The sequence below is a fragment of the Urocitellus parryii genome, chromosome 7, assembly GCF_045843805.1.
Source record: "Urocitellus parryii isolate mUroPar1 chromosome 7, mUroPar1.hap1, whole genome shotgun sequence".
NCBI classification, from domain to species: domain Eukaryota; kingdom Metazoa; phylum Chordata; class Mammalia; order Rodentia; family Sciuridae; genus Urocitellus; species Urocitellus parryii.
In genome coordinates, this window is record NC_135537.1 from 22,437,961 (window position 1) to 22,465,834 (window position 27,874).

The window sequence follows — 27,874 nt, forward strand, 5'->3', positions numbered from 1 at the left end:
CAGACATTCAACTTACTGGACAGCCCTGCGCGTGCGCAGTTTGCCAACTCAATGGCGACCCTGTCGCTAGAGAATCACCTTTGCGCCTGCTCAGTTCCGGGCTCCACAGCCAGGGGGCGGGTTCCAAAGAAAAGGAAATGGTTGCTGCGCCTGCGTCGCTCTTTCAGAGTCGCAGGCTGGTTGCGCAGGCGCACTGGGACCATTTTGACCGTAAACATCCTGCCGATTTGAACCGAGGATTTGGGCGGCAGGAAGAGCCGCGGTGTAACGGCAGCCATCTTGTTTGTTTGAGTGAATCGGAAAGGAGGCGGCGGCTGTGGCTGCGGGCGGGAGCTGCTCCGAAGCTACACCTCGCTAGGGCTCCCCCCTTTCCCCGCCCCCTCCCCCAACCCTTTTCCCCTCCCCAGGCCACCCAGACCGCCCAGCTCCCAGCGGAGAGCAAAGGTAAGAGGCTTGGCCGACTCTTGTCCTTCGGCTCCCTCCCCCCCACCCCTTCCCCTCCGTGCTGCCTTCGGGGAGCGGGACTCGGGTGGGCGGGAGAGTTAGGCGCCAGGCAGCGCCTGCGGTGCCCCTGCGTGCTGGCCCCGCCGTGCCCCTGACCCCCCGCCCGCCCAGGCATCTCAGCTCCGGGCTTGCTCTGGGCCGGGACCCGCACAGCCCCCGCCCGCATCATCGCCTGTTCGGTAACAAATGGTTTGGTTCCATTCTGAAACTACAAAAGCCGTTATTCCGCGCGTCCCTGGTGGGGCCGGCCCCTCTCTTCTAGCTGAGTAGCAGAGGAAGCCAGGGCCGCGGAGGGAGGGCAGGAGGTTTGAACCAGCGCGCTCTCGGACCGGGCCGCCTACTCCTCGGTGAAAATGGCTGTCTGGGCAGACGCGGGATTGGGGCGTGAGCAGGCGTGGCAGGCCCGGGTCCAGGCTGCCAGCTCGGAGGGGCAGCGCGGTCCGCCGAGCTGCGATGTGGATCGGGGACGTGCGGGCCCTGCCGTTGCTGCACCGTGGACTTCAGGGCGGTGGGGCCCTCGCCAGCCACTGCCTCCCCCTTTAGGTCCCCCCCCCCCGTCGGGGATGTTAAAAACTGGACCGACCAGTAGAAAGCGCGACGAAGGAAGTTGCTTCGGATTGTTGGGACGTGAGCGTAATTGGTTTCCCCCTTAACTTTTCTGAACGCTTTTTTAAAATGTTTAATTGTATGGGCTGATTGGGAGACGCTTTGATGACTTCTTCGTCTCGCTGAGAGGCTTTGCGAATGATCTGTGATGTTCTGGAGTGACACTCTCAGGTTGTACTGCCAGACTTAGGCGGCCTTCTTCAAATTTGTAAGAAGGAAACCCTGGAGGGTTTGTTTGGTCACTCTGATTTGTTAGGCTGTCTTAAGCGTTCTAAAGCACGTCAGTGTTTGAAGGGTTTCTGGTAAAGGTTTGCTCATCATCTCTCTACGAGCGAAAGTTAATGTTTGCTCTCATTAGATTGGGTAGGATTTGTTTTCAAAAGCATCCCAGTTTCTTAATATGAGAATAATTGCCAACTGTGTGAATCTAAAGAATTTTGGAAACGGACTGAGCTTTCATAAGTTGGATTCATTAAAAATACCACTAATATTGGAAACATCCAATTATTTTGGAGAAAGCATTGATGAGAACGTATGCCATATCCAATGATTAAATTAGTAAGAGCTTGCATAGTTGAGGTGACAGCGATGCATAACTAATAGTGCGTTGTATATACAAGTCAGAATTTTAGTGGAGCATAACCTTTACCTTTCTGTGTTTATAAAGGCAGTACATTAGCATTCTCTAGAATTAAACTTTCCGTTTAGAGTGGTGTATGATTACTCATACGGTTGAGAATATCTTTTCTCATGAATTCCTATTTAGCAGAACAGATTCTGATAAATCTTATAATTTAGTAAATTGGGAAATTTTCCAGTTTTTGAGGAGTAAAAATTATGATATTTTAATTGTCATAGTTATAATCATGCTGACTGGTTAATCTTTTGCTACAAGATGGTTTTTAAAAGTCACTCTTTGCATCTACTGTGGTGCGTTGTGTTAGGTATGCTGATGTGTTTAATTTTTATTAATCGTTTCGGTGAATATTATCCTCACCATATAGTTGAGAAAACTAAAACTCAGATGTTAAATAACTTTTTCGCTGTTGCAAAACAACTAAGTAAGGAGGGAATTGAATTTGCATTTAGGACTATTAGTTGAATTTGAATTTAGGAGTATTCTTACTGTAAAACCTTAGGTCAATGTTAGAATCAAAAGGGATGGAGCTCTAGTGTGCAAGATTGGATGGAAATGCCTTCCTCCACCCTCCACTTCCCTAGGAGATAGTTGCATTCTTATAGTGAGGAAACAGAGCTACATAGAGGTTAACTTAACTTGCTGGTTAATGGCAAAGCTGGATTATGTCTGAACTCCCAGTGTGGTAGTTTCTACTTTAAATAGGCAATGTTTATGTATAAATAAGTTAATGTATATACATGTGTATGTATGGACAAACACATATACAAAAGCATAGGACTTTCCCTTCAAATCTTCTTTCCAGAGGTAACTGTTGTCACCAGTTTCATGTATATCCCACAGATACTTTTTGCTTACTCAGGTGCTTGGAAATGTATACAGTTGGCCTCTGCATCGTTGGATTCCACGTAAATGGATTCTGTCAATCACAGGTCAAAAAGATAGCCATACATCATTTTATTGCACTTCATAGTACTGCTTTTTTTTTTTTTAATCCTGTTGAAGATTTGTGACAACCCTGTGTTGAGCAGGTCAATAGGCACTATTTTCCAGAGCTCAGATTATCATTAGCATTTTTTAACAAAACATTTTTTAAATTGAGACACCTAATTGTTTTCTTAGACTTTATGCTAGTGCACACTTAGTAGACTACAGTGTTTTATAAACATAACATTCCTGTGTACCTTGAAACCAAAAAACTTGTTGACTCTATTGCAGTAGTCTAGAATCAACCCCACAATATCTATACACGTGTGTTTAAATAAAAATTGGGAGGGCCCATCATTTTTTGGTTTATGTAACAGTATGCTATTTGCATGTAATCTACTCACAACCTCCACATACAGTGTCATTTCTGGATTACTTGTGATGCATAGTACAATGTAAATGATATGTAAAGAGTCATCCTGTGTTGTTAAGGGAATAATGACAAGGGGGGAAAATATAATAAATAAATATAAAATAATGTATATGTTCAATACGGTCATTTTTATGCATTTATTAGTATGTTATACTTATGTATGTTATGCATAATAGTTGGTTCCATTTGTATATGATTATACTGCATGAAATTTAATTTGCTCCGTTTCAGTTCCCAGTGACCCCTTTTCCCCTCCCAATCTACTGGACAGACACATTTTGTTAAAAAATATTTTTGATCTGCAATTGGTTGAATCTGAGGATGTGGATCTGAAAATATAAATGGTTATAAACACACATTCACGCACACATAAACACACACATCACAGAGTTCTCTTGCCCCCTCCACCAAGTATCCTGAGCTTATTCTGGAGATTTTCCTTGTTAATACAAATTACATATTATTGCTTAAAGTTGCACTGTATTCTGTTATATAGTTGTATTAATTTTCAAGATACTTATTGATGGCTAGGTAGGTTACTTCTATTATTATGTTATTGAAAGTTATGCTGCAAGGCAATAGTGTTGTAGTTAAATGTGTGGGCACTGAAGTTCAGATTCCACTTACATGAAATACTAGTGACATTTATTCTCTTCCCTTTGCTCTATTTTCTCATATGTAAAATGGGCTAGTATTTGTTATGCGTATTAGTTATTAGAAGTTGGTTACATAAAATACTTGGGGCATAGTAATTTTTTTAATGTGTTTTTGTGTATGTGGTTGATAGTATATGTTTCTAGATACATCTTTTACATCAATTACTGGAGGTGTTGTCAAATTGTCCTTACTGTTTACACTGCCACTATCCTAATAGATGAGTGAAGTGTTGGTGATCACTGACATAATAGGAGAAACATGAGCTTCAGCTTGACTTTGCTTTTTGAAATAATCTTAAGGAAATTACCTTTTTTTTTTTTTTTTTTTTTCTGCTCTGCTGTCAAATGCAGACTTTCTGCTAAGGTCTTTTGTAAAGGACTACCAAATTTTAAAACCTTCAAAACCTATACAGATCATCCAACTTTTTTCTTTTTTTAAGTTTGGTATTACCAAGATAAAATTGATTTTTAAAAGTAGCAGTAATTAAATTTTCTATTCATTTCAGATATAAGTTGGTAGCAGCTCTACCACTGTTCCTTTTGCTTCCTTTAGTTAATAGGGTGATTTCCTCTTGCTAATTGTTTTCCAGATTAATTTTAGTATGGCTCCTCCCCTGTCCCATGCCAAGAAGGCATCTATTTAGGAATCACTGCCTCTGCATAGCTGGGATAGTTTAGAGATGGTGCTCTGACCAGCAGCTGAAATGTTGGCTGTAAACTACTGACACCTGTTGAAAAGTGCCAGTAGTTTTAATTTCTAAAAGCTCCATAACTTTTATATATGTCAACTATGAGATCACTTGGTGTACCTCATTTACTTATTCATTAAATATGTATTTAGTAATTGTCACATGTCAAGACAGCATTTTAGAAGTTTTTTGTTCTTGTTGTTACACAGTGTTTTGCTTCCATAGTGGAACTTGGGGCTTCATGACAGTGACTACATTTCTAAAAACATTGCTGCCATATTGGATACTATAAATTTCTCTAGGTTTTATTTATAATACTTGTATGGGAGGCTTATGTTTTACTCTGAGAAACATTTTAGAGCATTTGCTCTGAATTCTTCCTGATATAGTATTCCTTAGTTCTTAACTTCAAATTTGAGAGAAAGAGTTTACACTATTAGGAATTGATAAAGCCTGTTTATTTCCTTTAGAGAAAATTTGCCTACAGTGATTAATGATCCTCTGGGAGCATTAGGCTCAGAGAATGAGAATTTCAGGACCCTTTGTTATTAAAGACAGAAAATGGGAGATGAGGTAAAACTGACTATGTTACTCTTTGACCACCATGCCCAATCCTCTCGGATATTTTTGACATATGTGAAATCTCTTCCTGTGATGTGTTTCACTGTAAGATTTTCTTTATAAGGAAAGAATGGGCACATTTTTTAATTGAAAAATATAGTAAGTTACTTTTCATTTTAAAATTTACAAGATCTTCTCTGAATCCTTTTTTTTAAGGCAGCATAAGAGAGATCCTGCTGCTTCTTTGCACTCTCCCAACATTCAATGTTAACTTCTGTTTTTTATTTTAGCTTCTGTAATAAGTGTATGATGCTAACTCACTGGGCTCTAATTTGCATTTCCCTGATGGCTAGTAATATTTTCATGTTCTTATATCCTTTTCTGTGAATTTTTTCATTTCTTTTGTTCTTTTTGATTGGTTTTTCTTTTTGTTCTTGAGCTTTGAGAACTCTACATATTCCAGATCCAAGTTCTAGTCAAATACAGTCTGTAGCATGTCTTTGCATACCCTTATATGGAGTCTTTCGTAGAGCAAAAGTTTATAACTTGATGAAAAACAGTTTATTGAATACTTTTCCATCATGGATTTTGATAAGCTTTTTTATCTAAAATATTCTTGCCAGGCTTTAGGTACCAGAGGTGGTTTTGTTTTGTTTCCCCCTAAATGTTTCCTAATTTTAAGTCTGTGATCTAATTCAAATTAATTTTGATGATATTTGAGGTTTGGGTGTTTGTGTTTGTTTTACTATAGATGACATTCAATCATTTCAACACCATTTGTTGAATCTATCCTTCTTTATTCCTTTGAGTTGCTTTTGTATCTTTGTAAAATATCAGGCTTATTTGTGTCTGTTTCTGAGTTCGCTCTTCTGTTCCATTGATCTGTGAGTTTGTTTCTACCAGCATCACAATGTTGACTGTTGTAGCGATTAATCTTAAAATCATGTGGACTAATTTTTTCTATTTTATTCTTCATCTTTGAAATAGTTTTATCTTTTCTAGTTTCTTTGTCCCGTGATATAAATTTTAGAATAATATTGTCTATAGTTGTAAAAAGAAAATCTCACAATAATTTTGGTTGTTGCATTAAAATTTCACTAAAACTAAACATATACTTGTCATAGTCTCTAGCTCTTACACTTTAGGACATTTATTGTAGAGAAAACTTAGGGTCTGCACACAATATTTATAGTACCTTTATGAATAATAGCCCAAAACTAAATAGCCAATAGCCTCCTTCAGGAGGTGAACAGCTAAGAAAGTTGTTGTATATTATTTATCCCACAGAATGATACTCAGCAGTAAAAGGAAATATACTGTTGGTAAATGCAACAAGTAACGTATTCAAAATGACAGAAATGTAGAGAACAGTATAGTTGTAGGGCTTAGGAATGGTGGGGAGCAAGGGATGGGTGTGAAGAGTTTTGTGGTGATGGAATGATCCTGTACCTTATTTACAGTGGTGATTGCACAAATCTACATGTGATACAATGGCATAGAGCTACACATAACACTCTGAACCAATATCATTGTCTTGGTTTTGATACTGTATTATAGTTACATGAGATAGTGCCACTGGGGGCACATAGGATAAAGGGTATTGGGTCATCTCTACTATTTTTATAACTATCTGTGAATCTATATTTTAAAGTTAAAATTGGTAGTACTTTTTATGTATTATTGGTGTGCTTGCCATTATAGAAAAAGGAAGGCATCTTAGAAGGCATCTTGCTAATCTAATCATGAACATTTGGACATTTTCGACCAAGACAGATTTTGGGGGGTCAAAATAGATTTTTTTTTTTTGTAATCTATGAAAGAGGGAAATTAAATAAGGGAAATATCGCTTTGCACAGTACTCCGCCAGGCCCAAGTTTGGGGGCTGCTTTTCTTATATATTAATATATTAGCTTGCTGAAGAAAATTATCAATGACACGCTTGTAATTTTGAGCGGACAAGTATTTTTCAAAGTCCCGAATTAAGAAAACTATATAAATAATACTTTTTTGAGCCTCAATTTTTTTTAAAATACCCACCTATAAAATGAGAGCACCCACCTACTTAGTTTTGCTTGGCCGACTATGGAAATTCAAAAGGCACAATGCTGTGTGACGAAGTAGTAATTATTACACAGAACATTCACTGAGAATCTCAGGTTTTTAATGGGGTTCTAAAAATGGACATTTCCACATTAGTATCTGTGCCTGAATATCTCTTAGACATTTTTTCTTGCCATGAAAAATAAAGTTTGTAGTTTTGGTGCAATAAGCAAACTATTGCCACTGTTAATAATCAAGTTAGAAATTGATAGAACTTTTGAAAAGAGTTTTCTGGTGACCATTTTTAAGATAACAAAGTATAAAAGCAATTTGATTCATTTGTCCCTTTTCATTTTAGCTCTTAATATTTTGGGATCTTTTTTACCCTCTGAATTAAAACAATACGATGTTTTGTGAAATGCGTGTTATGCTTTCAAACCTTTTGTATCTCACATTAAAAATAAGAAACTTGGATGGTGTGGTTTATTATTAAGAAATATTTCGATTCTTTTATGGTACTTACATTAAATATTTTTCTCCTCAGATTTTCTCGCAGTTCATAGGCAACCAGAACAATGTTCTACGCACATTTTGTTCTCAGTAAAAGAGGGCCTCTGGCCAAAATTTGGCTAGCGGCCCATTGGGATAAGAAGCTAACCAAAGCCCATGTGTTTGAGTGTAATTTAGAGAGCAGCGTGGAGAGTATCATCTCACCGAAGGTATGTTTGATGTTGATATTTTTATCCTCTTTGTTTATTGATATGTGAAATAGAACTTTAAAAAGAACTTATTAGGTAATCATCTATCTATGTATATCAGAGACAAGGAAATTCCATAGATTTTCCAGTATTCTTTTATCATTTTGTCTTTTATCTGATTTAGTATGATCACAGTTCAATATTGTCTTTAAAAGTTTTGTAAGTACACTGATATTTCATTTGCTTATTCTAGTGGTATATAAGCATAAGATGGGGGCATTCTCCAAATAAGTATGTAAATGTTCCTGATTTAGGAATTTGTAAAATATTCAAAATGAAGGACTCACTAATTTAAAAGGTTTTCAGGGCCAGATTTATCTTATCTACCCAGTAAATACTGTATACACAACTTACTTTACCTCAACCTCACAGATCTACTTGGTGTTTCTTAAAGATACTAACTAAGCTTTTTCTTCATCATAGGATATTTATACCTGCTGTGCCCTTTTCAAGTGACACAATTCCATGGACTGTTTGCTCCCTTCCTTAATTACTTTCTGTCTCTCACTAGGATGGAAGCCTTGTGAATGTCCTTTACATTCTTTGTCTTGTTTATTGATCTGTTCCTTGAGGAGCTCTTATTAACACCCTCTAAAAGTGTCTGAAGCAGTAGTACCCACATTTCTATTTCACAAACAGTACAACTTAAAGTAATATGGAATTGGTACTATGTCAAGAAAGGAACTTTAAAGCACAAGAGATGCACTTACCATCACCTATCATAAGTATTTCAATGAAGAACAGATATGTGGACATGAAGAGTTCTAAGTAATTTTTGTATATCTATTTATATGTGTGTGTTAGAGGTCTGTTTTGTACCTCATATTTATATGTACATATGGACAAAATGTATGCACCAACTTTCCTATGTAGTAAAAACCTTCTGTATCATAGCAGTATAGACAAGCATCCTGAAATATTGCTTTTAGGAATGACAGTTGAGACAGTGTTGGCATAATGTATTAAGTAAAGAGTAGTTCCTTATTGCCAGAAGAGCAAATCTTAGGAAAAAAGCCAAGGGTGTAGCAGAGACTTACTCTGAAAAGTTGTGAAAAATACATATTTTTATTTTTTTAACCTTCATACATTAACTACTTATTTCTGGTATGAGAATACAGAATGCCAGAAACTGCAAACTCCTCAGAAAAAAAGAGGACACAGCTCCATTCTCAAGTTGTTCATGGTCTGGTGAGGGAAACTAATCTTTATTGTTGTCCTTTATAGTTATATATGACAGTAGATTGTCATATATACTTGAATGAATATGTAAATGTCATGTCATACACACATGGAGTATAACTTTCCATTTTTGTGGTTATACATGATATGTAGACTTATGCTGGTCACATATTTATATTTCTATTCCCATCCCTCCCTCCTTTCCCCCCACTACCCACCCTTCAATTCCATGAACCTTCCTCTGCTAACCCAGTGTGAGTTAGAATCCATATATCCGAGAAAACAGTCGACCTTTGGGTTTTGGGGATTGGCTTATTTCACTTAACATGATAGTAACATCCATATACTAGCAAATGCCATAATTTCATTCTTTATGGCTGAGTATATGTACCACATTTTCTTTATCCGTTCGTCTGTTGAAGGGTACGTAGGTTGGTTCCATAACTTAACTATTGTGCATTGAGCTGCTACAAACATTGATATGGCTATGTCACTATTGTATGCTGATACTCCTTTGGGTATAGACGAAGGAGTGGGACAACTGGATCAAATGGTAGATCCAAATCAAGTTTTCTTAGAAATCTATTACTCTCCAGAGTGGTTATACCATTTTGCAGTCCCACCAACAATATATGAGTATACCTTTTCCCCACATCCTTCCCAACATTTATAGTTACTTATATATTTTTGGCAATTGCCATTCTAACTGAAGTGAGGTGGAATCTCGGTGTAGTTTTAATTTTCCATTTCTCTAATTGCTAGAGTGCTAGACATGTTGAACATTTTTTCTATATATTTGTTGACTGATCGTATTTCTTCTGTGAAGTGTCTCTTCAGTTCCTTTGCTCATTTATTGATTGGGTTTTTTTGTTTTTGTTTTGATTTTTGGTGTTTTTTTATTTCTTTATACATCTTAGAGATAAAGGCTGTATCTGAGGTGTAGGTTGCAAAGAAAAAAATACATATTTTTAGGTGGGAGAAGTGAAAGTTTGTGCTTAGAATTAAAGTGTCTGTATATGGACTTACTCTGAAAAGTTGTGAAAAATACATATTTTATTTTCTGTATATGGAATTTTATCTGGCTTTAGAATTGTAGCTGTGGGATTTATTAGTGTTAAAGACATTCCTGTTTCAAGACAGTATTAATTTGAAAATTTTAGTGAAATGAAAACCTTACAAAACAAACTAAATTATGTTGTTCTGTATTGTTCTGTAATTAGACTGTATTCAGGAACAGATATGTTCATAGTTATACCTCATTTAATGCTTGTGATTTATAGTGTCTTAGTCTTATATCCAAAGAACTTAAATGCAGAATTTGAAACAGACTTGACCTCAGCTAAGGTGAAGTAACTTAAGTATTTATAAGTTCACTGTAGAAAGAACTACTATTTGTGATCATGGGGGCTGTTCTAGACCCTCCTGGGAATTTTGTAATATATGGCATATATACTGTATTACCTTTAATATTCTGAATCCTAAAACACACTTGGCCCCTAGGACTTTAGATAAGGAATTATGGACCCATAAATTATTATTTTGTTTGTACATGATTTATTTAACCTTTTTCTTTTTGTTTTGGGTAGTTTATATTATTTTTAATTTTTGAAATTTATTTCTGGTCCTATATAGTGCAATCATTAAAGAATGAAATGGTGGAGAAAAAAGTTTTTTCAAAGAATAGGAACAACTGAGCATCAACATGCAAAAGAAATGAACCTAGACATAGGGCCTTACTCCTTTCCCCCCAAAAAAAGCTCAAAGTGGGGCATAGAGTTAAATGTAAAATACTAAATATAATACTCCTAGAAATGAACATAGTAGAAAATCTAAATTATCTTGAATTTAATGATAGCTTTTAAGATACAGCACTGAAGGCATGATCCATCAAAGAAAGAATTTATTCTCTACACTTCATTAACATTCAAATTTCTGGAATCTGGGCGTGAAGCTCAGATAAAGCATTGTGCTTATCTATGTGAGTTGCTGGGTCCAATTCCTAACCCAAAAAAAAAAAACCATGCTGTTTTCAAAGACACTGTCAAGAGAATGAAATCCTGATAGAGAATCTTTGTAAAGCCCGCAGGGTGGCTCACACCTATAATCCCAGTGACCCAGGAGACTGAGGCAGGAGGATCAAGACCAGCCACAGCAATTTAGTGAGGCCCTAAGGACTTAGTCAGACCCTGTCTCAAAATAAAAAGGGTTGGGGCTATGGCTCAGTGGTTAAGTTCCTTGAACCAAAAAGAAGAAGAAGAAATCTTTTAAAAATATATGTTAAAGGACTGTTATTCAAAATGTACAAAGAACTCCTAAAACTCAACAATAGGGAAAAAATTTATTTCAGAAAGGGTTGAAAACTTTTAACAGCTTACCAAAGAAAATGCACAGAAAACCAGTATATTTGCCATATCATGTTATCAAGAAAATGCACATTAAAACAAAATACCACTATTAGAATAGCCAAAATTCAAAACCCTGATAACACCAAATGGTGGTCAGGATGTGGAGCAACAAAAAAATCTTTCATTTTCCTTGGGATTTGATGTTGTACAGATGCTTAGAAAGACAGTTTGATAGCTAGGGCACATTTGTAATCCCAGCAGCTCTAGCGGTTGAGGCAGCCTCAGTAACTTAGCAAGGCTCTAAGCAAGATGCTGTCTCTAAATAAAATATAAAAAATGGGACTGGGGATGTGGTTCAGTGATTAAGTGCCCCTGGTTTCAGTCCCCAGTACCAGTAAGATAAAATAAGACAGTTTGATAGTTTCATATGAAACTGTAAAACAGTCAGGCTTCTTGGTATTTAAGCAGTCCAAAACTTGCATTTGTACAAAAACCTATGAATAGGTTTCTAACAGCTCTATTTGTAATTGCCAAAACTGTGCTAATGACATAGTCTGTGGAATGATATGGTTCCTGTTTCATGACTATCTTCATGTCTATGTTAAATTATAAATTACTACTATTCATCTGTCTAATCTAACTTTGGAGTACATTGAAGAAATTTATAGGTCAAGACAGTAAAAAATAAAATCAGGTGATTTTGAGGCAACTTTAAATGATAAAAGGTATAAAGAGAAAGTAAAAATTCCCTGTACATAACAAAGTACAAACTTCAAAGCATACTTATCTCTAAAACTATAGAATTAACTATAAATTAGATTAATATTAATGTTTCATTTGAAGGTGAAGATGGCACTGCGAACATCAGGACATCTCTTGCTGGGAGTAGTTCGAATCTATCACAGGAAAGCCAAATATCTGCTTGCAGACTGTAATGAAGCATTCATTAAGATAAAGATGGCTTTTCGGCCAGGTATTATTGCTTTTTTTTAAACTTTGGAATTTACCATGTTTTGTGCAGAAAACTGCTAAACATTCTAGGTCAGCATGTTTTATTTTTATTGCAATACAGGAACCTTTCAAAGATAGCACAAGCTTTGCGGAGGCACTGCTTCAAAGGAAACTTATTTTACTTCATCTGTCTTGTCTGTAGAGTAATTCTTTTATCCTTTTTTTCAACAGTATACATAAAATTGTCATCAGAGGTTGAAATTTTGAAAATTAATTATTATATGATGATTTGCTTCTTAAAGATAACTGAGAAAAGATAATTTTAAGATTTTAAATTTTTCCCAAATAATCTTAATACATAATTACCATGGTATTTCTGTGAATAAATAATTCTGTAACTTTTTGAGCATTGATGAAATTTTTATTCTATTTGAAATAATCCAAATGTAAAAAATAGGTGATTTATACAATAGTTTCTACTGAGGTTATATTCTAGTATATCATTTTACTACATTAACAATAAATGTTTGAGATTTCAGATTTTATTTAAAGTATTTAAGCAGATACTGTGATGTTTGAGTTTCTAACATGTGGCCTCTGTGTGCATTTTGTTGAAACAACATGTTTTTTAGTTTTGTCTTTCGTTTGTTTGTTTTTGGTGCTGGGCTTGAACCCAGGGATGTCTAACCACTGAGCCACACATCCCAGCAGCACCCCCAACACCCACATGTTGTTGTTTTGGTTTTTTGTTTTGTTTTTAATTTTGAGACAGGGTCTCACTAAATTGCTGAGGCTGGCTTTGAACTTGCAATCCTCCTGCCTCAGCCTCCCAAGCCACTGGGATCACAAGTGTGTGCCACTATGCCCAGCAGTTTTGTTTTTCTTTTAAAGTAGTGTGTGTTTATTGTAGGTAACTTTTGGGTTTTTTTTCTCTGCTTATGCCTGTCATTTTATTTGAATTTTTTTATCATGAAAATTTTTAACCATAGCTAAAATTGAATATTCTTATTGTCCCCAAAAGAACGAAAACTCCTTTAAAACGTTTATTGTATTCTTTTGTAATCATTTCTGTAGGCCTATCAGCTTAATGTGTAATTGGTGCTTTAACCTTTTTTTGTAATAGTACTATGTTTATGATAATATAAAAACTTACTTGTTCTTCAAATTGCTTTGCATGTTGTCAGCCTTTTCAGAATATAACCTCAGGAAATTATTTCCACTTCTCTTTGATCCATACTCTGATATAGCTAGGCCTTGAAACTTAGTATTTCTTTTCTAGGTGTTGTTGACCTGCCTGAAGAAAATCGGGAGGCAGCCTATAATGCCATTACTTTACCTGAAGAATTTCATGACTTTGATCAACCGCTGCCAGACTTAGAGTATGTACTACCCCCTCTTTTTCTTTCTTTTCTTTTTTTTTAGCTTGGCCTATAAGAAGCATGTTATTGGCTTCCACATGCATAGTTTTCCTTGGAATGTTTCAGCATTGAGTTAACATCTAGGTAAAATGAATATGCTTCATTTAGGATTGTGTATACATATGAAATATGTAAACTAGAAAGTGCTTCTTCTATAAGAATTTCATGGACATGAACTTTTACACAACCAAGACATGAAAATACTGATGTACTTGTACAAGGCCAAAACTTGTTTAAACTAAACAGTTGTCCAGGGGTGTACTTTTATATAATGATATCAATTTTTTCAGAGGTATAAAAATCACCTACTGATCATCTTCTTGGCCAAACTATTCTCAGATCCACATTTTTTTAAATAAACATAATTTTCTATGAAGAGCAAGAAAATTGCTCTTACACACTTAACAGGGAAAGTTACAGTTATAGCAGAGGCCTGTGGTATAATGTTTCCCTTTTCTCAAGTTCTTAAAATGCAGTTATTTTACCTTGGTGTGGAGTATGTGACTGGTTTTCTAATCAAGAAACCCCTCCATACCACTTCTTTTATAACAGATTTATCTGGTGTTTGAAATGATCTGTGACTCCTAATTTGAGTACATTTTTTGATCTGTTTTCATTTTGTATGTGTGTTTGTTATGCTGAACACTTATTCTGCCTCCCCCCACTCCTTATACCTTTATTTTTAAAAAAATTATCTTGTGCAATTTTTTGAACAACTAAGAAATTACTATTACATACCTCATGTATAGCTTCTTTATCAATATTTTGCCAGTTTTATTTTTTTTCAATCTATATTTTTCAAGTTCACCTCCCACTCCCACTAGATTATTTTAAATTAAATAAGATAATCTAACTTCATTGCTAATATTTCAATATTTCTCGATTTAAAGATAAGGGATGTTTAAAATATACCTGTGACTTCACACCTCATAAACACTAGTGATTCCGAAATGAACTATCCAGTCAGAATTTAATGTCCTCAGTTGACACATAGACTTTTTCTTATCCTTCTCCTCTTTGGGTGTGTTTGTTTATTTTCTTTTCAGTTTGAGACTACACAAAGTCTACAGACTGCATTTGGTTAATATGTCCCATAAGTCTTAAGATTCTAAGGAATCTTACATCCCTTTTATGTTTGCATCCTGTTTATTTATTTACTAAGCAAACAGTCATTTGTGTAAAGTGTTTATGATCTAGATTTGGCCAGAAGTATCTCAGATTGGTGAACATTACATACTTTTTATATTTTTAAACTACATGAGGTGGTTATTTTTTGATAGAGAAATTGAGTCTCAGAAAAGCCAAAGAACTTCAGAGTTCTCACAGATAGTAATAAGTTGTGGGGCCCTGATGAAAACCCATCCTATGTAGCCCATCATTTCTGATTTTTTCATCTAAGAGTATATGCATATTGCCTTAGATTGCCTTAGATAGTGATTTCAGCGTATTTTGCTTGCTGGTCATCAGTGATTTAAAATCTTTAAATACAACTTAGAATCTCGTTATGCATGAATTATTTTGAAATAATACTGAGTTTTAAATATCAGATTTCTAAAACTAGATAGTTTGTATTTATAGGGAGAATTGGGTTATATATTTCCCTTATAAACACATTATTATGAGACTTGAATCTAACATGTATTTGAACTTCTTTTAAAGTGACATTGATGTAGCCCAGCAGTTCAGCCTGAACCAGAGTAGAGTGGAAGAGATAACCATGAGAGAGGAAGTTGGGAACATCAGTATACTACAAGAAAATGATTTTGGTAAAAGAAAAAAATTGCTATTAGTTATAATATTATAATTATATTGTGACACTGCTAGCAATTTTAAAAATGTACTTAATATTACATTTGTGCTGACAAAGACTTGAAGTTTCATCTAATTCATTTTCATCAAGAAAAGAATTTGCCTTCCTGTTGGCATATTAAGCTTCATTCCATTAACACATCAGTTTATTATAGAGTTCACTCTTTGCCTGCTCCTGCTCCTCATACACAAAAGAAGCTATGTTTTGATTTGTGTGAAAAGACCCAGTGTTGAACTAATGCTCACCTTTAAACTATTCATTTTAGAACAATTAATTGTATTTGTAACCACTGTCCAAAACTTAGGTATTCAAAACTGATAACAAGCCACATTTTCTTGATGAAAAAACATTGTAAAGTTTAAGTCTGAATGTTAATGAACCCTAACATATAATATATATTTAGGTTTACCTGACATATTTAGGGTAACCTAAATTTGGATGTAAGTCTGATTTTGTTATAGTCATGTCCCCTAGGGTTAGTTTTTAAAAAAAGAAAAATTATATTTTAATATTCAAAGATTTCAGTAAGCAAGTGTAACATAATTCTAATAAATCAGTTGTTGTCTTTTTAACAGTGGTGTTTCCAACCTTTCTCATTTAATGCTTTACCAAATTTGTTTAGGTGACTTTGGAATGGATGATCGTGAGATAATGAGAGAAGGCAGTGCATTTGAGGATGATGACATGTTAGTAAGCACAAGTGCTTCTAACCTACTCCTAGAACCTGAACAGAGCACCAGCAATCTGAATGAGAAAATTAACCATTTAGAATATGAAGACCAATATAAAGATGATAATTTTGGAGAAGGAAATGATGGTGGAATATTAGGTAGGTCACTGAAAGTTGGCTATTCTAATTTCTGTATTCACTGATGTTTTGAAGCAGTTGAAAATTCTGCTTGAGCAACTAGGTACATATGTTAATTTTATCAATGGATTCAGTAAAAGTTCTGTACAATGAGCCTAAAATGTTAAAAATAACTCAACTTTAAAAGATGTTTATCTAAAAATTCTAAATTTTACTATTTCTTTAAACTGCTCTATTTATATTGATGTATATGTTAAGTGAACATTTTTAAATAAATAGATACTTAATTTAAAAAATAAATGACAAATTCTTGGTATACTGAACATTTTATATGCTTACAAAGTACCTTGAGAAACACATATAAATTTATTTCAGGTTTATTACCCCAAATTTCATCTACTTTAACATAATTTTTATTTTTCCAGTGATTGACTATTCTTGTAGCATTTCCTTTTCAAATTTTAGCTAAATTACATTCCCTATTTCAGATGACAAACTTATTAGTAATAATGATGGCGGTATCTTTGATGATCCCCCCGCCCTCTCTGAGGCAGGGGTGATGTTGCCAGAGCAGCCTGCACACGATGATATGGATGAAGACGATAATGTATCAAGTAAGCATTTCATGTTCAGCGGTGATTCTTGGGGTGATTATATGACATCCAAAAGATAATTTAACATAGAAGACCACACCAAAAGGTTTAGTTTTCAGTGAACCATAAATATCTTTGAATATAGTACTTATGGTTGATGACTAGTTCTAATTCTCATGTGTTTAACCCTGTGTCCCTCCCCTTTCTTGTCCACTGGAGTTCAGCTCTGGAGGAACTGCCTCATAAATGAAAAAGTACGTTAGTACTAGTGGGGTTTCTTTTAGTTTCAAAGAGATATTTCTTTTTCTGTTTGTAGGGATATATATTATTATACCTAAGCCTATTGTAACCATATTTGTTTTTGTAGTGGGTGGGCCTGACAGTCCTGATTCAGTGGATCCTGTTGAACCAATGCCAACTATGACTGATCAGACAACACTTGTTCCAAACGAGGAAGAAGCATTTGCTTTGGAACCCATTGATATAACTGGTGAGCAAACCTTCAGATATTTACAGTCATGTAGAATGTGTAAGATCTTATTTCTGCTCTTGGTCTGCCTGCTGATCATCTGCTGCCTGTGTTGAAGATAACTAAGCTTCTTTCTTCTTTGGCATAGTCAGTGTCACAGTCTTTATTCTATCCAATTATAGTTTGAGTATTTTGTAGAATTATCTATACAGGTTACTGGAAGTATGAAAATATAGATCAAGCTTTCTGCTATTGTGTATATTTTGGTGTCATAGAATTCTCAAGATATTAGCTTTCTAATTGTGTGTAACAATTAGAAAACATTGCAGGACATTTTGCAATAAAGTACAAGATTGACGATTTATCTTCCAGAGTTCTAGATTCTGTACATTTGGGCTACGATCTAGAACAACCTGAAAGTACTCTTTTAAAAAATAGTGAAAATAACAGCTACTCTGTAAAATCAGAGTTTTCTGAATTTAGTGCTCACTGAGAAACATTGGGCAACAATATTTTCTTGGAGAACCGCTCCTGAGTAACAGAGGCAACTTGAGATGCATAGTTCGGATGTGAAACTTATTGATGACTTATGGAGATGGTAGGGCAAGTATACTTGAAATCATTTCCAGATCTTTTAGGACATTTCACTTAGTTCTATTTAAGAACTAAGGCTATAAAGGTGAAAAGTCTTTATTTTCATGAGACTCTAATGCTAATTAGGGAAACATGGATAATTATAAGATCTTGAACTTTTACTTTTAAGAAGAGGAATTCAGTACCTGAAGGACAGGTAATAGACTATCACTTATATTTACATTTTTTTTATTTGATCTTCATAAATGTTTTATATATAAAAAGTTATACAGTATAACATCTGGCAGGGTAAAATCTTGAGAAATTTAATCCCACGAGCTTCTTAAGTGTAGATAATTTTGCCTGTTTTGTATAGTTGTAAGAAATAGACACACAGAAAAAGTATTTATTTAAGATGGAGTTTCAGGTCCATATCACTTGGCTTGGACTTGGTTCACTTTATCAAGCAGCTTATACAATTGCCATATATATAAATTAGAACTTTTCCAATAAAAATAACATAACCATTTGTGCAATGCTATTTTATAACTTCTGTAAATGGTTGGCCTTATTTCAGATTTTGAAAAAAGAAGACAACTTAAGCAAGCTGAAGTTAATTATTTTTCAAGGTTCAGAAACTAAGAAATTTCAGAACTAAGACTTGAGCCCAACTTTGAATCCAGTGTAATACATTCAGTGTTTATAGCATAAAGCTATATGGGTTAAAGTGTATTATCCCTTGCATTATTTTACTATTTATGCTAAAACTCAGTACATATTATTTTCATTCAGCAGGATTTTATTGAACACCTAGTATATGACATCCTTTGTTCTAAATAGTGCTTAGCGAATCTTAGTTAAAACATTTGCCTTCATGAGGCTTAACTTTCCTATGAGGGCCCTGTGCATAGAAAAGAAGGATATAGTCATGCCAAGTCTAGTTGCGGTGTATTCTATCCTTGCCTCTGAAGAAAATGACTATATTTTATTTTATTCTAGTCAAAGAAACAAAAGCCAAGAGGAAGAGGAAGCTAATTGTTGACAGTGTCAAAGAGTTGGATAGCAAGACAATTAGAGCCCAACTTAGTGATTATTCTGATATTGTTACTACTTTGGATCTGGCACCACCTACCAAGAAATTGATGATGTGGAAAGAAACAGGAGGAGTGGAAAAGCTTTTCTCTTTACCTGCTCAGCCTTTATGGAATAACAGACTACTGAAGGTAATATGGATTTTTTTATTTATATATATTTTCTGCTGGTTTGTTTTTTTTTTGTTTGTTTGTTTTTTTTTTTGAGGGAAAAAATATTTTAGAGCTGGGGATGTGGCTCAAGTGGTAGCGTGCTTGCCTAGCATGCGTGAGGCACTGGGTTTGAATTTGATTCTCAGCACCACATAAAAATAAAGATATTGTGTCCACCTAAAACTAAAAAATAAATATTTTTTTAAAAAATGTTTTAAACCTCTGAATCATTTTTGATCAAATATTTTTCAACAACATGGCATCTTTCTTGATTTTATCCGTAAATCACAATATACTGACCATGACCTCATCTGAAATAATGATGAGTGACACCAGCATTTCTAAAAGATATAGAATGTTTCTGATATGAAAAAGCCACTGACATTTTTAATAATAGTTCTCTTTTCAGCTTCCTAAAAGAAACTGTTAGTTATAATGCCTTAATTTGTATTGTGCTTAAGTCTGCATTCTTTATTTTCTGAGTAAACCATGAGATGTTCTAATTTTTGCTACTTTAAGAGAATTTTTTTTTCCTAACCAATAGAATATTCTCTGCCTCTGCTGATTTCAAGCTCTTTCCAAAATAAAGTTTTTGTTTTTTAATGATTCTGGGCCTTGAACCCAGAGGTGCTTTACCACTGAGCTATATCCATAGTCCTTTTTGAAACATGGTCTTGCTAGGTTGCTGTTCTTACCAAGTTTCTGAGACTGACCTCGAACTTGTGATCCTACTGCCTCAATCTTCCAAGTCACTGGGATTGAGTCTATAAAATACTCCAGTGTAGGAAATTTATGGTAAAACCTTTTTTGATACCAGGAACTGAGCCCCAGGGGTGGGTGCTTAATCACTGAACCACATCCCCGGCCCTTATTTATAATTTTATTTAGAGACAGGTTCTCACTGAGTTACTTAGGGCCTTGCTAAGTTGCTGAGGCTGGCTTTGAACTTGGAATTCTCCTGCCTCAGCCTCCCAATCCGCTGGGATTACAGGTGTTCGTCACCTAAAATATTAATACAGTAAATACGAAATAGTATTCTTCAGGTAGAAACGTCCTCTCTCACACAAACACAGGAATATTATAACCATTAAAAATAGTTAAATGATAGTTAAGATTATTCTATATTAAGTGAAAAGCATAATGGAAAACTATTATGGTAAAAGTTGGATTGAATTTTCAGTTTATGAATGTAAAAATAAACTATAGACAAATATTTAAATTTAAAACCTCAAGGGTTGGGAGCGGATAAATTACTTTTAGTTTTTCTGAAGATTGCTTTATTTGACAATTTGAGAACTGAAGTTGGAGTCATTTTAAGGTAGACTAGAGTGTGAATATAATGTTAGGTAAAAAAAAATAGTATGGCATACTGATTACAACTATTAAAGTAAAGCATTAATGAATATTAGAAATGTCAGTCTGTTTTCAGTTGGAGTGATTTATTTTATATTTACTTTTTCTTTCTTTTATAGCTCTTTACACGCTGTCTTACACCACTTGTACCAGAAGATCTTAGAAAAAGGAGGAAAGGAGGAGAGGCAGATAATTTGGATGAGTTCCTCAAAGAATTTGAAAATCCAGAGGTTCCTAGAGAGGACCAGCAACAGCAGCATCAACAGCGAGATGTTATTGGTCTGTTCTTTTGGGATAGTTCTCAAAAGTTTAAATGCCAGAATTTACCTTTATTTTTTGAACAGGAAGTGCATTGGATCTCATTTATCTTATTAGATATGAAGCTTTGGGTTCAGAATGGTGTAAGGGTTATGACTTGTCTGAATTGGCTTGATTGTCTGCTAAAGGATTGTCCTCAGGACTGAGATTTGGATTTTTAAGACCTTTTCCCCCCTTACATATATGTTATAAACTAAGTAGTCTTAAGCAGAGAAAAGTTTACCTCTGCTGTCTTAATTTGAGAGTAACTATGCCTGTGCCTAAGTGTACCAATTTTGAAAGTAAATTACTCAAAATGCTATTCAGAACTATATGGCTTAAGTCTTTTCATATGATTAATTGCAGATGAGCCTATTTTGGAGGAGCCCAGCCGCCTCCAAGAGTCAGTGATGGAGGCCAGCAGAACAAACCTGGATGAGTCGGCCATGCCCCCACCACCACCTCAGGGGGTTAAACGAAAAGCTGGACAAGTTGATCCAGAGCCTGTGATACCTGTAAGTAAGCACATCATTAGAAGATGTTCATAGTCCATAGCAAGTGGTATTTAAGGAGTCCTTTTGAATTATCTTGGGTTAGGCAGAAAATGGAAAGGGATGGGAGCTGAAGATATGAATGTAGTCTGCCTTAAGTGGGAGAAGATGTTCTGGGAGTCTACAGAATCTGCCTGACTCCTTTTGAATAGTCTTGCTTCAAAGAGGTCCAAAGTGAGCAAAACCTTGGCCAGTGTGGAATCCTTGACTCTGAACTTTGATTCTGGTTTATTCTTCAGCAAACATTTCCTGGCAGTCTCCAATACTGGGCAGTTTTAAGGTGTCTTATTAAGTTATCAGCATATAGTTTTCCAAAAAAAGTAAAGCAGCTGGCAACTTCATTCATACTTAGCTACCATTAAGTTCAGTTAGGACAGGAAAACAAAGTATAGAGGGAATAGTAGGGTCTGATTTAGGGTTCTCAAGTTATAGGATAGATTGAGTAAAGGGGTCCTTTTTTGGTAACCTTGGATTCCTAGTTCAGCCTCCATTAAGAGGTATTGGTAGTAGAAACTGCCAGTTTTATGAGCTCAGAATGGGAAGAGAGGTAGTGGGTATGTGATTCTAGTATCTCTGTCCTTCTGATAGTTCTTTGGTTTCTTAAAGACTTTGTTTTTAATGTTTCTCAGCTTTTACAGTAAGTCTAAAAGGAAGGAAATACAGAAAACAGACCCAGAAAAGGTCTCCTTATTGCTGTCTGCTACTATTAAGGATTTCATGCAGTAACCTTTGATAGTACTGGGATAATTAACATTTTTATTTTGCCATGGAGTCCATATGTGGTTTATTGGAAAATGGGTTTTGCTTTATTTTATTTTTAATGCCTATGATTTTTTCTTAGCTTTAAATTTCTCATATAGACTTTTTAACCATGACTCCTAAAAAGTACAAAAAACAGACACTTGCATTTTAAGGTAATGGCTAATTTCTTTTTAAAGCTAATTTAATGTTGTCACTTGTAATTTTTAAAAAGCAGATCAATTTTTGATAATCGGAAAGTGGGGAGATATAATCTTTCCATCTGGAAAACCTTAACTATATTTGCATGTTTTAAAATGCTATTCTTAAAATGTGTATCTTAAAATGCCTTAATTTTTATTGCTTTAAGCCACAGCAGGTAGAACAGATGGAAATACCACCTGTAGAGCTACCCCCAGAAGAACCTCCAAATATCTGTCAGCTAATACCAGAGTTAGAACTTCTGCCAGAAAAAGAAAAGGAGAAAGAGAAGGAGAAAGAGGATGATGAAGAGGAAGAGGTAAGAAAATAATAAAAGAGGTATCTGATGAATAAATTCCCATTCATTACAGATTTAGCAAAAGTCTTCACCTTCTTGTATATTTTGTCTTCAATTCATATAGTGGGCATCAAAGTGATGAAAAATAGAGTCGGAATTCAACTAACATTATTAGTGGCATAGATTTATCATTAGGTATATCAAATGTTCTGATGTGCTATAATTCATGGGCTCCCTCGTGAGTTTGAAGGACATGGACTGTCCCTACACTGACTTCTTACTTGACTTCTAAATTGCTTGTCAGTTGCTTTTCATTTTCTTGTGATCAGTGGTCAATTCTTTCTTCTGTTATCATCTGCCTCTGGTATAACCTCTTCTGTCTGTGGCCTAGAAATTAAATAACCAAACATCTTCCATTTGGCTGTGTTTTTATTTTGTTTTAAATAGATCAGGGCAGGAAATGACTCAGCTAAAGTAGTCTGAATAAAGATTTTAGGGAACTTTTATGTTTTAAAAGACAGGCACTTTAGAATTTAATTTCCTTAAATGTTAAGTTTAAGACGTTTTTCAGGTAGCATTGAAACTGTTCAAAAAATTTCTTCTAAGACAAATGGTTTATGGATTGAATATGGCTTTACTGGTATTTATTTATATTTATAATTTATCATTATGTCAGTCATAGCAGTTATGCTTATCTTTAATATAAATACATTATTTTAAAGCCAAAATTTAGTTTCATAGCTACTCCAGCCAAGTACCCTGAGAATATCACAACTACTTCCCCACATTCACACCAACTTTAGATTTCAAAGAATTCAAGAAGTTGTTTAGGCAGCAGACTTTTTTTTAACTGAAGACTGAACCCAAGGGTGTTCCACCACTAAAGCTACATCCCCATCCCTTTGTAATTTTTTTTTTTTTTTTTTGAGACAGGGTCTTGCTGAGTTGCTGAGGCTGGGCTTGAACTTGCAATCCTTCTACCTCAGCCTCCAAGTTGCTAAGATTACAGTTGTATACCACCACGCCTGGCTAGACATCAGTCCTAAAGTAAAACATAATAAGGATTGTAGATCATTTTTTTAATACACCATATAGATCAATACTAATTACTCAGCAGTTTGCAGGTCCTTTGGTGTTGGTCCATGATAGTATGATGGTAAAATGCCAGAATATAAATCACCTAGAATTATGCTACCAAATACACACACACATTTCATACATTTAGTTGACATAAATGTCCTAGTTAATGGCATAGTTGATTTATATCATTACCAAAGTTCCTTGACAGGAGTACCAATAACCAAAAACCGATGACCTGCAGCCGTCTATGGACCACACTGTGGTACACCACATCCTCATGAGCAATATAAAACCTTATATTCAGCTAAATGTTTGCCTGCACATACAGAGGGCTTTCTTTTGTAACTTAAGTAGACAAACTTCAGAGTTGATACTAGTGCCAAGTGATTTATTTTTATTTATTTATTTTAGCATCTAGGAGAGTTTTCTGTTAGATTACATGGTCCAAGTTAACTTAAGATCATCCAGGAGCTATGGAAATAATTCCTTTTTCAGCAGAGCAGTGTTGTTAGCTTTTTGGGTGGTTATTTTCATTCAGGATGAAGATGCTTCAGGGGGTGATCAGGATCAAGAAGAAAGGAGATGGAACAAAAGGACTCAGCAGATGCTTCATGGTCTTCAGGTATGCCAATGTCATTTTAGAAGAAAATTCTGTATCAAATACTTTTAGCATTGTTCCTTCAAAAATAAAGTTTCATGTTGTAACCAGAAAACTTAGCTTTGTGAACCTTTTTTGAGAACCTCATTATTTAAAATATTTTAGTTAAAAACAAACTGTTGGGCCAAGAGTAAGCCTGGAAAGTGTTCAGAAGAATATTTTCCCATTTTGTGGCATCAGATGTCACAATGTCAATTGCCATTGGGACTTAAATGTACCAGGTACAGATAAGACGTTTTGAGCATCTATGAAATACCATGTGTGTTGCTTATAATTTCCTAGAATAGATTTTTTTTTTAAAGGCTGACATTTAAAATTATTTTCTCACTTTTTAAGTACTAGATTTTACTGTTATTACCATATTAGATGTCCAAATAAAAACATTATTTTAATAATATATACTGGGCCAACTTTATTCCTTGGGCTTTTGAGTTTAACAATACTATATGTTTTCGCCCTTTACTTTCCAGTTTAACATGAGAATCACTCACATACCTTTCCAACCCTAGCCCCCAAAAGAACAACACTTTTTCCAGTACCAAAATTGGCATCCTTTTTAAATGACTACTATATAGTGTGTGTTACTTTAATTCACTTTTCTTGTTTTATTTCAGCGAGCTCTTGCCAAAACTGGAGCTGAATCCATCAGTTTGCTTGAATTATGTCGAAACACAAACAGAAAACAGGCTGCAGCAAAGTTCTACAGCTTCTTGGTTCTCAAAAAGCAGCAAGCTATTGAGCTGACACAGGAAGAACCATACAGTGACATCATTGCAACACCTGGACCAAGGTTCCATATTATTTGAAGAGCTAGAAGCATTATAGCTAGTGTTCATTCACTAGTACATACAAATTGCCCCCATGTGTAGGGCACACAAAAAAACCCTTTAAGAAAAATTTTAGGTTCTTGTCTATCCAAAATCTCTTTTTTTTTTTTTTTTTTTTCATTTTTTTCCCCAGTATTTTAAATATGTCCATTTCATCTTTAAGGGAAACTGCTTATATGGGTTGTATTTGTGTTCTGATGGAGAAAAGAGCACCCCCAAGGACCCAGAAGATTATTTTAACAGTTCAGAACAGATGTGTGCAATATTGGTGCATGTAATAATGTTGAATAACTGTCGACAAGTCATAATTTTTATCTTAGTTCTCCATCACTGTGTTGAAAAGGAAAACCTGTCTAGGAAAATGCCTGACAGTTTAATTAAGAACTATGGTAAGTGTTCCTGACAGGAAAGAAAATGTCTTCTCATCAGTAAAACTGGCAATCTGGTTAAACACTGTACTTAGCAGTGGTACCTGCAACAGAAATCATCTTCTTTAAAGCATAATTCCATAATGAGCAAATGTATGTGAATTTGTGTTGTGACTGATCCCCGTCAGCTGCAACAAGAGGACTGGCTTGGTTTAAAGCAGTCTACTTTGTAAATCATTCCATCTGAGTCTTTATGAAGAACTGTGCTGTCCTGAGTTCTATTGTTTTAGTGCAGCTCCAAAATGAACAGAAATAAACTTATTAAAATGGAATGACTATTAAAAACATTTGTGACTTCCAGGAGCTATAAATCAGAGTTTTAAAATGTGGTTGGATATATTTGAGTGTTCAGATCATGAAAATAGAAATTCCCCTCCCTACTAAAAGGGCAGACTGATGGGAAATTATACACCAGATTGACTTAACCTTTAAGCAGACAATGCTGTAAAAACTAATGGCTTCTCTGATATTTATTATAAATGTTAGTACTGATCTCTTTTTCCAATGCTGCACACTCCTGTGTTGGAACTTTTAATAGCTTTGCAACTGAAATCCTATATCCGGTTTCCTATAATTTAAATGAAGAAAAGCATTCAAGTAAAGGCTTTAATATTAACAGACCAGATAGTACCAGAAATTATGTGACTATTATGATTATCAAAACTTGTCTTAACTTTTTAGGAAAAAATTACACTGAAAGTTCTAGTTTAAGTGTTGGCACTTTTGTGGGAAAAAAAAAAGACTCACTTTCGAAACTCAGACTTCAGTGTATACCCAGTAATTTAAAATTATGTGAAATGTTTTAAATTTGTAAACTCGTAATTACTGTTTTAATGATTCAGTTTCTTGAGAATGGTAATTGTATAAAATTGCTATTGCCGTTTTATTTTCAATATAATGTGCCTGTAAACCATGGATTTTTCCCCTTCTGTAAAAAGACATTGTAGATAATTGAATGTTTGATTATAGAAAGGTCATTAGTTTCTTGTTACACATTTTGTTAGTCTGGTTTTTGTTGCTTATCGGGTTTAATATTGTTCTTGAAAATAGTTGATGCTATGTTATGTATAACTTTTCTAATAAAAGTTGTGTCATAAGCTGTAAATTGGAGTATTCAGTTATTTAGTTCATTTTGTTTCCCAGGAAAACATTGTCTAAAAAAGTTAACATAACCAAATTCCATATAGTTCATCTCATCTAGAATAATTTCTCATGCAAATTAAGTGGGTTTTGAAAGGTCAGTAGCTACACATGATTGACTACTGGCTACTGTATCAGACCACACAGCTCTCCTGTGGCATTAAAAGTGTATACAATCTTATGGCAATTCTAAATCTTGGCGAGGTATTTAGGGGTATTTAGAGTCCATAAATACACAAGGTTCTCTGCCTTCAAAGAGTTTACATCCTGGCATGGAGATAAATAACTTAAGTCAGAAATCTAGAATATTAGAATAGTGTTCAGTATTACTAGGATGATCAGGGAAGGCTACTTAGCAAAGGTGAGGTTCTAAGCAAAGACTTGAAGAATGGTTAGACAAGGAATCTCCATATCGCTTTCCATATTGGCTGCACCAATTTGCAGTCCCACTAGCAATGTATGAGTGTACCTTTTTCCCCACATCCTTGCCAACACTTATTGTTTGTCTTCATAATAGCTGCCGTTCTGACTGGAGTGAGATGAAATCTTAAAGTTTTTTTGATTTGTGTTTCTCTAATTGCTAGTGATGATGAGCATTTTTTCATATATTTGTTGATTGATTGTATATCACCTTCTGAGAAGTGGCAATGGAACCACCATTTGACCCAGTTATCCCTCTCCTTGGTCTACACCCAGAGGACTTAAAACAGCATACTATAGGGACACAGCCACATCTATGTTTATAGCAGCACAATTCACAATAGCTGTAGAACCAATGTAGATGCCCTTCAGTAGATGAATGGATTAAAAAGTGACATATATACACAATAGAATATTACTCAGCAATAAAAGAATAAAAACATGGCATTTGCAGGTAAATGGATGGAGTTAGAGAAGATAATACTGTTAGCCAATCCCAATAAAACAAATGCAGAATGTTTTCTCTGATACAGAAAGGCTGATTCATAGTGGGGTAGGAGCAGGGAGCATGGGAGGAATAGATAGGGCAGAGGGGAAGGGAAGAGGCATGGGGTTAGAAATGATTATGGAATGTGATGGACATCATTATCCAAAGTACGTATATGAAGACACCAATTGGTGT

The 27,874-nt window shown here is 35.0% G+C and overlaps 1 protein-coding gene across 1 annotated transcript; it reads left to right on the plus strand.

Moving 5' to 3' along the window:
• The first annotated feature begins 280 nt into the window (after positions 1-280).
• Rad21 (RAD21 cohesin complex component) lies at positions 281-26,737 on the plus strand. Its single transcript, XM_026393873.2, has 14 exons — positions 281-444; positions 7,598-7,772; positions 12,179-12,308; positions 13,566-13,665; positions 15,364-15,470; positions 16,137-16,343; positions 16,811-16,936; positions 17,283-17,405; positions 18,957-19,180; positions 20,674-20,833; positions 21,218-21,366; positions 22,511-22,660; positions 24,258-24,341; positions 24,992-26,737. The coding sequence occupies exons 2-14, from the start codon at positions 7,629-7,631 to the stop codon at positions 25,181-25,183; spliced, it is 1,896 nt and encodes a 631-aa protein (XP_026249658.1). The 5' UTR covers positions 281-444; positions 7,598-7,628; the 3' UTR covers positions 25,184-26,737.
• The last annotated feature ends 1,137 nt before the right edge of the window (positions 26,738-27,874 follow it).

Excerpts from the sequence above, each read along its gene's own strand:
- Rad21 (XM_026393873.2), top strand. The coding sequence starts at position 7,629 with ATGTTCTACGCACATTTTGTTCTCAGTAAAAGAGGGCCTCTGGCCAAA. Across the intron at positions 16,344-16,810 it reads AAATGATGGTGGAATATTAG|ATGACAAACTTATTAGTAAT; the intron begins GTAGGTCACTGA and ends TCCCTATTTCAG. Across the intron at positions 24,342-24,991 it reads AGATGCTTCATGGTCTTCAG|CGAGCTCTTGCCAAAACTGG; the intron begins GTATGCCAATGT and ends GTTTTATTTCAG.